Here is a 12,813-nt window from a genome sequence, read left to right as displayed (position 1 = left end):
GGGAATAGTATCCGAGGAGAGGAAACCAAGTTCCTGGCCTCTTTCCACCCCCTCCGATTCCCCCCCATCTCCCCGGCGATCTCCCCGAACCCCACTCCTCCCCGGCCTCCGATCAATCGATTCTCCCCCCCCCACCCCTCCCACACGCCTCCCCCATAACTCCCCTTCTCTCTCCCCAAGCTTCTCCGGGGCCTTGATCCACGGAGCTGAACAAAGTGTGTGTCCACGCTGCACTGCAGGGTACTGCACATTTGTGGCCGGACTTCTGTGCCGGATGCATGCACAGTATGGGTTGGGGTGCGCATGGGCAAAAGGGGGCGGGTCCAACCACGCACATGCGCAGAAGGACATGAAAATGTTTGTGCAGATAATCACTTTGGAAAAATAAGTCCATGAGCTCCTTGTACTTGTTGGAGTTGAGAGTGGAGGGAGCTTGGGGGAGAAGTTTAAGGAGATGGTTGATGGAGAAAATAAACCAGGAGGTATCATTCCTCTCTAGGATGATTCTTGAGTAGGGAGTTTTTGGAGAGTAGAGGAAGGCTTGATAGGGTCCAGTCAGATAGAATGATTGATATAGTTAGAAGAATGTTGGGGGTTGTGGGTGATACAAGGAAGTGAACAGAGATGGCCTTTTCTGTGATCAAGACTGGAAGAAAAGAGGCCATATGAGATGGCACGGGCTAGGAGATGACCGTGAATATGGGTATACATGGAGGGAGAATGAGGGAGGATAGGAAGGCAGTGAATTCAGAGGGAGGGCCAGGGGAGTTGAGATTGAGATTGAAATCACCAAAGATGAAGAGCTGCTCAGTGGAAAGGAGGGAAGATATCTCAGTAAGAAACTCAGGATGGCGCTTGGGGATGCAGGAAAGAACAGAGGTATTAAAGGAGGCGGGAGTGGTGGGACATGGTACGATACTTGAAGGACAAAATACAAGAGCTGGAGAGACCAAGGTGTGATTTGGTGATAAGGGCCACACTGCCACTACGGTGGCTTAGGCGAGGCAGACAGTATAAGACAGGGCCTATGCTAAGCATTTTTGTGGTGTTATGAATCCATCTTTAGTAAGTCACTCATTATTTTTCTCATTTTAGTAGCCACTGTCTGGAACGTATACCTTTGAAAAGATTAGTATGATGCTTGTGTTTTCCTTTTTGAAAGATAGCTGGCAAAGTAATTCTCATCAGACATTACTGTATATTACCAAATGTACTGTACTGAGAATCAATTACAGTGAGGTGACCTAATTTCTTGTATGCCACTAACCTTAACTGGAGTTTTACGGCATTGTTATTTTTAAGGTTTAGGGTTGTATGTCATTTTCAGATTCAAAGATGATCTCATTTGAAGTCATACTTATTCAATATAAACAGGTTCAAACTAGTTTAACAGATCCTGTACATTTAATGAAACTCCTTATGCTTACAACCCACCATTGCAAGTAAACAGAGCTGAAGTTATAAACAATTTCTTTGGAAAATGTCTCACCTTTCTCTTCTCCCCACAAGCCTATTTAGTGCATCTCATTCACTCTATTGTTTGCGCACAGGAAGGACAAACAAAGCACCTATTCAGAGACTTTTACAGATATAGTCAACATTGATTTAACCCACCAGGAAGTTTGGTTGAGAAATATGTCAAGACAAGATTACTTCAACAATATCCTACTGATTTCTGGGGGGCCAGAGAATAGGAACAAGAAAATCACAACATATATAATTCTACCATCTGTAAATTATTTATTTCATCTTACCTATTGACTGTATTAAAATAGGACGTGCTTATTTGCACTAGTAAATTGCTGTGATTGGCTCTCCATGACCACATGACCCGATTGTTGATTTATCCTCCAAGGGGACCAGACACTTCCAGCAGTTTCTCTGGAATGTGTAATTAGAACCACCCAGCCCAAGTTCTCAGAGCCTTTGCAAAGTGTAATTCGAGCCATTCTGACTGCTGACTCCAGACAGGATAGAGCTCCCCCATCCCAAGTACCTGACATTACCCCCGCCCCCCCATCGCACCATAGATGGGGCATTGTGTGTGGGTCACTGATTGTTAACAGGTTTATTCGGTATGAAGTGAATAGTGACAGCGTCATGACTTCCGCATTTCATCCACTCCAATGATGTCACTTGTCACATACGCACCAAGCTTTCTGAGAAATCGGTAAAGGGTAATGAGTAAAGGGGGTGGGTTTGGAAGAACATGATCCATCTTCCATGAAGTCTCTCACTCTCACTCTCTCAGGGATGGTTTTCTAGACCAATATGTCGAGGAACCAACTAGAGGTATTGGCCATCCAAGATGGGTGATGTGTAATGAGAAAGGACTAATCAGCAATCTTGTTGTGTGAGGCCCCTTGGGGAAGAGTGACCATAATATGGTAGAATTGTTTATTAGGATAGAGAGTGACACAGTTAATTCAGAGACTTAGGATCCTGAACTTAAGGAAAGATAACTTCGATGGTATGCGACATGAATTGGCTAGGATAGACTGGTGAATGATACTTAAAGGGTTAACAGTGGATAGGCAATGGCAGACATTTAAAGATCACATGGATGAACTTCAACTTGTACATCCCTGTCTGGAGTTAAAATAAAACAGGGAAGGTGGCTCAACCGTGGCTAACAAGGGAAATTAGGGATAGTGTTAAATCCAAGGAAGAGGCATATAAATTGGCCAGAAAAAGCAGCAAACCTGAGGACTTGGGAGAAATTTAGAATCCAGCACAGGAGGACAGTGTTTAATTAGGAGGGGGAAAATAGAGTAGGACAGGAAGCTTGCTGGGAGCATAAAAACTGACTTCAAAAGCTTCTATAGATATGTGAAGAGAAAGAGATTAGTGAAGACAAACGTAGGTCCCTTGCAGTCAGAATCAGGTGAATTTATAAATGGGGAACAGAGAAATGGCAGACGAATTGAACAAATACTTTAGCTCTGTCTTCACGAAGGAAGACAGGAATAACCTTCCGGAAATACTAGGGGACAGAGAATCTAGCGAGGAGGAGGAACTAAAGGAAATCCTTATTAGTCAGGAAATTGTGTTGGGGAAATTGATGGGATTGAAGGCCGATAAATCCCCAGGGCCTGATAGTCTGTATCCCAGAGTACTTAAGGAAGTGGCCCTAGAAATAGTAGATGCATTGGTGATCATTTTCCAACAGTCTATCGACTCTGGATCAGTTCCTATGGACTGGAGGGTAGTTAATGTAACAGCACTTTTTAAGAAGTGAGGGAAAGAGAAAACGGGGAATTATCGACCGGTTAGCCTGACATCGGTAGTGGGGAAGTGTTGGAATCAATTATTAAAGATGAAATAGCAGCGCATTTGAAAAGCAGAGACAGGATCAGTCCAAGTCAGCATGGATTTATGAAAGGGAAATCATGCTTGACAAATCTTCTGGAATTTTGAGAATGTAACTAGTAGAGTGGACAAGGGAGAAACCAGTGGATGTGGTGTATCTGAACTTTCAAAAAGCTTTTGACAAGATCCCACACAGGAGATTGTTGTGCAAAATTAAAGCACATGGTATTGGGGGGCAATGTATTGACGTGGATAGAGAACTGGTTGGCAGGCAGGAAGCAGAGAGTCGGGATAAACGGGTCCTTTTCAGAATGGCAGGCAGTGACTAGTGGGGTGCCGCAGGACTCAGTGCTGGGACTCCAGCTATTTACAATATACATCAATGATTTAGATGAAGAAATTGAGTGTAATATCTCCAAGGTTGCAGATGACACTAAACTGGGTGCGGATGTGAGCTGTGAGGAGGATGCTCAGAGGCTGCAGGGTGACTTAGTCAGGTTAGGTGAGTGGGCAAATACATGGCAGATGCAGTATAATGTGGATAAATGTGAGGTTATCCACTTTGGGGGCAAAAATACGAAGGCAGAATATTATCTGAATGGTGGCAGATTAGGAAAGGGGGAGGTGCAACGAGACCTGGGTGCCATGGTACGTCAGTCATTGAAAGATGGCATGCAGGTACAACAGGCGGTGAAGGCGGAAAATGGCATGTTGGTCTTCATAGCTAGAGGATTTGAGTATAAGAGCAGGGAGGTCTTACTGCAGTTGTACAAGGCCTTAGTGAAGCCTCACCTGGAATATTGTGTTCAGTTTTGGTCTCCTAATCTGAGGAAGGACGTTCTTGCCATTGAGGGAGTGCAGCGAAGGTTCACCAGTCTGATTCCAGGGATGGCAGGACTGACATATGAGGAAAGACTGGATCGACTGGGCCTGTATTCACTGGAGTTTAGAAGGACGAGAGGGGATCTCATAGAAACATATAAAATTCTGACGGGACTGGACAGGTTAGATGCAGGAAGAATGTTCCCAATGTTGGGGAAGTCCAGAACCAGGGGTTACAGTCTAAGGATAAGGGGTAAGCCATTTAGGACTGAGATGAGGAGAAACTTCTTCAGAGTTGTGAACCTGTGGAATTCTCTACCGCAGAGAGTTGTTGATGCCAGTTCATTGGATATATTCAAGAGGGAGTTCGATATGGCCCTTATGGCTAAAGGGATCAAGGGGTATGGACAGAAAAGAAGAAAGGAGTACTGAGGTGAATGATCAGCCATGATCTTACTGAATGGTGGTGCAGGCTTGAAGGGCCGAATGGCCTACTGCTGCATCTATTTTCTATGTTTCTATGCCCAACACTCATTCACTCTCTCTCCCCCCCCCCCCCCCCCCACCTCCCCAGTCTCTCGCTCTCCCTCTCACCTCCCCAGTCTCTCGCTCTCCCTCCCCAGTCTCGCTCTCTCAAAAACATAGCCTGCATCACCATTCAATAAGGTCATGGCTGATCATTCACCTCAGTACCTCTTTTCCTGCTTTCTCTCCATACCCCTTTTAATCCCTTTAGCCGTAAGGGCCATATTTAACTCCCTCTTGACTATATCTAACAAACTGTCCTCAACAACTTTCTGCGGTAGAGAATTCCACAGGTTAACAACTCTCTGCGTGAAGAAGTTTCTCCTCATCTCAGTCCTAAATGGCTTACCCCTTAACCTTAGACTGTGACCCCTGGTTCTGGACTTCCCCACGGGAACATTCTTCCTGTCTCTAACCTGTGCAATCCCGTCAGAATTTTATATGTTTCTATGAGATCCCCTCGCATTCTTCTAAACTCCAGTGAATACAGGCCCAGTCGATGCAATCTCTCCTCATATGTCAGTCCGGCCTTCCCGGGAATCAGTCTGGTGAACCTTCGCTGCACTCCCTCAATAGCAAGAATATCCTTCCTCTGATTAGGAGACTAAAACTGAACACAATATTCCAGGTGAGGCCTCACCAAGGCCCTGTACAACTGCAGTAAGACTTCCCAGCTCCTATACTCAAATCCCCTAGATATGAAGGCCAACATGCCATTTGCCTTCTTCACCGCCTGCTGTACCTACATGCCAACTTTCAATGACTGATGAACCATAACACCCAGGTCTCGTTGCACCTCCTTTTCCTAATCTGTCACCATTCAGATAATATTCTGCCTTCCTCTTTTTGCCACCAAAGTGGATAGCCTCACATTATACTGCACCTGCTATTCATTTGCCCACTCACCTAACTTGTCCCAAGTCACCCTGCAGCCTTTTAGCATTCTCCTCACAACTCACACCGCCACCCAGTTTCGTGTCATCTGCAAACTTGGAGATCTTACACTCAATTCCTTCATCTAAATCATTGATTTATATTGTAAATAGCCGGAGTCCAGCACTGAACCCTGCGGCACCCCACTAGTCACTGCCTGCCATTCTGAAAAGGACCCGTTTATCCCGACTCTCTGCTTCCTGTCTGCCAACCAGTTCTCTATCCACGTCAATACATTACCTACAATACCATTGGCTTTAATTTTGCACACTAATCTCTTGTGTGGGACCTTGTCAAAAGCCTTTTGAAAGTCCAAATACACCACATCCACTGGTTCTCCCTTGTCCACACTACTCGTTACATCCTCAAAAAATTCTGGAAGATTTGACAAGCATGATTTCCCTTTCATAAATCCATGCTGACTTGGACCGATCCTGTCACTGCTTTCCAAATGCTCTGCTATTTCATCTTTAATAATTGATTCCAACATTTTCCCTACTACCGATGTCAGGCTAACCGGTCTATAATTCCCCGTTTTCTCTCTCCCTCCTTTTTTTTAAAAAAGTGTTACATTAGCTACCCTCCAGTCCATAGGAACTGATCCAGAGTCGATAGACTGTTGGAAAATAATCACCAATGCATCCACTATTTCTAGGGCCACTTTCTTAAATACTCTGGGATGAAGACTATCGGGCCCTGGGGATTTATCGCCCTTCAATCCCATCAATTTCCCCAACACAATTTCCTGACTAATAAGGATTTCCTTCAGTTCCTCCTTCTCGCTAGACCCTCGGTCCCTTAGTATTTCCCATCTCCGATGTTTTCTCTCCCACAGAAGGCAGCGTAAATGTTCATGTAGATAATCACAGCGATAATCTAGGCAAACGTCCTGAAGATAATCCACAAGCTAAACACACGCGCCACAGCTCCACATTGCACAGTTCCAGCTCACGATACAGGCCCGACTTCCGGTGTCGGGTTCAAGGAGTCTGCGCATGTGCGGGAGGATGGGGGCGAAATCCAGTAAGCGGTGGTACGTAGGTGTCGGGGGCGGATTCCGGGGCACGCAGGCGTGGAAGGATGCTCAAAAAACGAGTGCAAATAATCACTGATTAAAATAAAGGACGCAAATGCCGTCAACGAACCGGAAGCGGTCTGCGCATGCGCGCTGCCAGTTCTTCGCGGGAGTGGGTTAAAAAAGCCGGAGAAAGGATAAGGGTTGTGGAGAAAGCCGGGAATATATGAAAAAAGTTGGGAAGGAAGCGGGCTGGTCAGAAAGCTGGGAAGGGAGCTGGCAGGTGAAAAAGTTGGGAAGCCGGAGTACTTCTCAGATTCTCCGTCTGGTATGGTGAACGTTATTTTTTTAAATTTGGAACCCGATAGTTATGCGCAAAATGCTTCTGCGCAGCTTCCGGTAGCTTCTGGTTCGTTGACAGGTGTCATTCCCTAAAACAAAATAAATGAGGATTTGATAACATTTATGGAATGTGTATCATTTTAGTTGATTAAAAACAAAAATAAAACGGTGAATTCAAATAACCTCCAGCATTTTCTCTCCTGTTTGCTCCATTCCCCAGTCACAGAGCTAGCAACCATTTAGTATGATGTGTACCTTGAGATTTTCCCTCTTTACTTTTAAGAAAACACACTGCCTCTATTATTTCCAATAGATTGATTGTGTATTCCTTTTAAACGTTTGATGATTAATTTTCAGTTATTTGTATTGGATTTTATAGACTTCACCCCATCTATACTGGTGTAGAGCAATTCTTATAGCACAAAACAAATCTGCAGTTGAATAAAATGATTTTATTGAAAGTGCCTTTAAAACAAAATCAGAAATGTTTATTCTTAAGATCAAGACAATCTGATCTCATGTACTGCTCACAGAATCATGCAGTACAGAAAGAAGCCATTGACCCATCGTGCCTGTGCCAGTTCTTTGAAAGAGCTGCCTTATTAGTCCCATTCCCCTGCCCTTTACCCATAGCCCTGCAATTTTTTTCCATTTTCAAAATGTATATCCAATTCCTTTTTGAAAGTTACCATCTAAGCTGTTAAAACCCTTCATAATTGTGAACCCCTCTATTAGTTTCAGTTTCAGAATAAGGGATCGCCCATTTAAAACGGTGATGAAGAGTAATTTCTTCTCTCAGAGAGTCGTGAATCTTTGGAATTCTCTACCCCAGAGAGTTGTGGAGACTGGGTCATTGAATATATTTAAAGTGGAGATAGACAGATTTTTGACATACAGGGGAGTCGAGGGTTATGGGGAGCGGGCAGGAAAGTGGAGTTTAGGCCAAGATCAGATCAGAATGACGGAGAAGGCTCGAGGGGCCAAATGGCCGACTCCTGCTCCTATTTATGTTATGTTAAATCTACACTTAATTTGGTGGGGGTTCATAGATAAAGGAAGAATATAGCAGTTTCTTATCAGAAGAGTTTTGTTGGGGTTGAGGTAGGATGCCCCAGAAATAGTTTTTTGTACCCCAAAGCTTCTAATTTAAATGACTTAGATTCAGAAGCTCAATGCAAACTGGTCAAATTTGCAGTCAATGGCAAATTAGAAGGGACTGTTGAATTTGAGAACTACAGAAACATTAAACAAAATATGTAAAAGGACAGACCAATAGCTGATTAAACTTAATATGGACAATTATTATAAGTACTGTGCTTAAGGGTCAAATAGCTAACGATGGAGTAGAACAACGGCTTGGAATTTTAATAGACTTGACTCTCAATTGTGAAACAACCACCAACATGACAAATAGAATACTGAACGATACAGCCAAAACTGCATAGCACAACTCTGAGGAATTCATGTTTAAACTTTATGTTGCTCTCGACAAACTGCGTGCGGCGTCCACTTTTGGAGACACAAGGAAGACATTAAAGCCAGAGAATAGGAACAGACTGACCTCTAGTAACAGCCCTGAAAAACAGCATCGGAGAGGTGTCCCGAAAGATAGTAAGCAGAAGAAGTACATCCAGAACATTACTTCAAACTAAACCATTGCAGTTGGAAAAAGATTGTAACTATTTTGAGGAAATTCTTCAAAGAATGATCAACACGTGTAATATTGGCATAAGAGCAGCAGGAGCTTTATTCAACATCAAACTGAAATAACCCAGAACAATTGATGCAGACATTGATTTCAAGTGAAAAAAAATCCATTCCTAATTCAAACAGCCGTCATCACGATTAGGTCAAAAGTTCACTTATATAAATAAAACTTGAGTTAATCATACTCACATGGCTCTCTCGCAATAGTCTAGAGCAGTCCGATACACAAAATCCGACAGGAATTCCCACTTTGGCAGGAATCTTGAACTTATCACCAATCTTAAATGGGACATCATCAAGATAACTAAAGGCCGCTCCTAAAAACAAGCAATTGTGTTTATAAAGCTTACAAACAGATAACATTCATCATTTATCAAAACGGATCACAATGTTGCAAGAACCTTCTACTTTATCATATTAGATTTTGGAGTAATCATTTTATCTCTTCACCTAAATGAGCTCGTCAGTTTAAGTTTTAAATAGTAGTATTTCTTAAAATTCATCCTAGTGTCCATGAACTTTTGCACATTTTGCCAAAACACAATCACATTTCAGTTTAATTTGTACTGTTTATATTACTGTCACTAACACATCTCAGATTACAGCAGATATGTTCATTGTCTTTAGGCCATTCAAATACTTTATAATCCCATCACTTCCTTTTTAGACCCTTTTACCTTATATATTGGATGCTGGACAGCTAAGACAAAACAAGTTCCAAGCTCCCATATTTATATTGTAATTTGCCTCTGCTTTCGTGTAGACCACTGAGGAATATTCTGAAAATAAAAGTGCAGTCTTCTGCACATACAATGTAAACACACAATATTGTTCGAATTCCCTGAATTGCGCTCAATTTATTTTTTTAAATTGGATTTGTGGGCCTGGGAATTGATGATGAGTTGGCTCCATATGTCATTGTACTGGCACCAGATGCTATTTTGCTTCATGATGCAAGTACACTAAAGACACTAACAGTTTATGTGCATTTAGCAGGCCATAGGAGGAGCCAGATGTTCTGACAGAAGAACATGACCCATGGAAATAGTAAGTCTCACTGCATTTAAAAATTGCACCTTCAGGAGTCAAACATACTTACAAAATCGTCAGCCGTGGCTCAGCTGGTAGCACGCTCGCCTCGGGGTCAGAAGATTGTGGGTTCAAGTCCCACTCCAGAGACTTGAGCACGAAAATCTACACTGACACTCCTGTGCAGTACTGAAGGAGCACTGCACTGTTGGAGGTGCTGTCTTTCGGATGAGACATTAAACCGAGGCTTCGTCTGCTCTCTCAAGTGGACATAAAAGATCCCACAGCATTATTTCAAAGACGAGCAGGGGAGTTATCCCCTTGTCCTGGCCAATATGTATACCTCAACCAACGTCACTAAAACACAGATTTCTCTGATCATTATCACATTGCCGTTTATGGGACCTTGCGGTGCACAAAGTGGCTGCCGCGTTTCCTACATCAGAACAGTGACTACACTTCACAAGTACTTCATTGGCTGTAAAGTGCTTTGGGATGTCCGGTGGTCATGAAAGGCGTTATATAAACGCAAGTCTTTCTTTTAGAAAAAAAAAAGTGCCTTAATGTATTTTAAAAGATAGATTATTGCAATAACTGCCATAATCTTCAATTTCCTTCTCTTGGAAAAGGACGCAAGGCAGCAAATGTAGAAATAAAACAAAGAACTTGCATTGCAAGGAAACTACTTTGCATCAGTCTTCATTTCAGAAGACAATGCTGACATACTAATGTTGCATCACACAGTTGGCTTTTAAGTAGAAAGTGTTGATGTGTGTGTATATATAGTCTTGGATACAATAAACGGTCTCGAAATAAAATCAGGCTGCTGGTCCTGACAGCATTTATGTGACAGTGCTTAAAGAAACAGATGATATGCTCAGCCAGCCCGTTTATTCATATATTTAACATCTCACTAGGGTTTTGGATTATTCCAGTGAACTGAAGAAAGGCCCATGCAATATTCAAAATGGTAATCAAGCAGACTATATTTGATGGGAGAATGGGCTTGCCTCTGATAGATGTTGGTGGGAAAGCTTTCAGAAACAATGGCCTGAATTTTGCTGCACTAATAACGGCGAGGCGGTCAGCATTCGCAGTTATTACTGGGTAAAACTGACATCAACTTCTGGCATCCGCACGTTCAGTTAAATGCATAAATCCGGAAGTTGCTGTCAGTGATACCCTGCTCCTCCACAGGCTGCACTGTTGCAGTCTTCGCTGAGTATTGAGATGTATTGTCAGGACAATCCAATAATGCTCACTAAACTGTCCTTGTACAGGTCCTTGGTTAGGCATCATCTAGAATAGATAGGTTATAGAGGAGGAGGGGACATGCATACAAGTCACTTGCGACCCCATATCCTCTCCAACACCAAGACTGCCTACTTCCACCTCCGTAATATCATCCTTCTCCTCCCCTGTTTCAGCCCACCTGATGCCGAAACCGTCATCCATGTCTTTTTTTACCTCTACACTTGACTATTCCAATGCTCTCCAGGTTGGCCTCCCATCCTGCACCCTCTGTAAACTTGGAACTCATCCAAAACTCTGCTATCTGTATCTTAACGCACCAAGTCCTGTTCACCCATTGCCCTATGCTCACTGACCTACATTGATTCCCAGTCCAGCAACACCTCAAATTTAAAATTCTCATCCTTGTTTTCAAATCCCTCCATAGCCTTACCCCCTCACTACCTCGTACGGCCCTTTTGTAACCTCATACAGCCCTAAAACCCTCAGATTTCTGCATCTCCAATTTTCTTTGCTCCACCATTGGCAGCTGTGCCTTCAGCTGCCTAGGCCCTAAGCTATGAAATTCCCTCCCTAAACCCCTCTGCCTCCCTCTCCTTTAAAATGCTCTTTAAAACCAACCTCTTTGACCAAGCTTCTGGTCATAATATCTTATGTGACTTGGTCTCAAATTTTGTGGAATAATTGCTTCCGTAAAGCACCTTGGAATGTTTTATAACTTTAAAGGCTTTATATAAATGCAAGTTGCAATTGTAGGTTAGATGTTTGGAGGATTCTCTTTTCACATTGGAACATCGACCTTTAAAACCAGACGCGGCACATGCAGTGAGGGCAGATTGGCTGCAAGTCTTCAAAGGGAAGGTGGATGAGTTCCTAACTGGCTGACATCACAGCGTACGAAATATAGGTGGGAAATTGAGTGATGTGTCTGCTGGTCACTGTGGTCTCCTGGAATTCATTTGATCACCTTTAGGGGTCAGATAAATTTCCCAGATGTTTTCCCCTAAAATTATCCTAGGTATTTGTTTCCTGTTCCAGGAGTTGGAGGCAATAATACAGACCATTGTATTAGGTTGAACCATGTATTGGTTGTAATATACTAAAATACCCTGGATTCTGGGGAGGTCCCAGCAGATTGGAAAACTGCAAATGTAACGCCCCTATTTTAAAAAAAGAGGCAGATAAAAAGCAGGAAATTATAGACCAGTTCACCTAACATCTGTGGTTGGGAAAATGTTGGAGTCCATTATTAAAGAAGCAGTAGCAGGACTTTTGGAAAAGCATCAGTCAGGCAGTGTCAGCATGGATTTATGAAGGGGAAGTCATGTTTGACAAATTTGCTGGAGTTCTTTGAGGATGTAACGAACAGGGTGGATAAAGGGGAACCAGTGAATGTGGTGTATTTAGACTTCCAGAAAGCATTTGACAAGGTGCCACATAAAAAGTTACTGCACAAGATAAAAGTTCACGGCGTTGGGGATAATATATTAGCATGGATAGAGGATTGGCTAACTAACAGAAAACAGAGAGTCAGGATAAATGGTTCATTCTGGGGTTGGCAATCAGTAACTAGTGGGGTGCCGCAGGGATCAGTGCTGGAACCCCAACTATTTACAATCTATATTAATGACTTGGATGAATGGACTGAGTGTAATGTAGCCAGAGTTTGCTGACGATACAAAGATGGGAGGAAAAGCAATGTATGAGGAGGACACAAAAATCCTGCAAAAGGACAGACAGGCTAAATGAGTGGGCAAAAATTTGGCAGATGAAGTATAATGTTTGAAAGTGTGACTTATGAGGAAAGGTTGAGTAGGTTGGGCCTCTACTCATTGGAATTCAGAAGAAATGAGAGGTGATCTTATCGAAACGTATAAGAT

The 12,813-nt window shown here is 42.9% G+C and overlaps 1 protein-coding gene across 4 annotated transcripts in view; it reads right to left on the bottom strand.

Moving 5' to 3' along the window:
- The window catches only part of ubap1 (ubiquitin associated protein 1), a 95,432-nt gene that overhangs the window by 42,865 nt on the left and 39,754 nt on the right, over window positions 1–12,813 (bottom strand). For 3 of the 4 annotated variants that reach the window (XM_070868205.1, XM_070868223.1, XM_070868214.1), the window contains exon 3: window positions 8,843–8,970. In XM_070868205.1, the coding sequence (XP_070724306.1) occupies window positions 8,843–8,970 (128 nt within the window). Of the gene's footprint in view, window positions 1–8,842; window positions 8,971–12,813 lie in introns of those variants that run through there. The other variant, XM_070868230.1, reaches the window with a different exon arrangement.

Source organism: Pristiophorus japonicus, chromosome 2 (assembly GCF_044704955.1).
Source record: "Pristiophorus japonicus isolate sPriJap1 chromosome 2, sPriJap1.hap1, whole genome shotgun sequence".
NCBI classification, from domain to species: Eukaryota; Metazoa; Chordata; class Chondrichthyes; family Pristiophoridae; genus Pristiophorus; species Pristiophorus japonicus.
The sequence above is the reverse complement of the archived record's forward strand: the minus strand, read 5'-3'. Positions and strand labels throughout refer to the sequence as shown.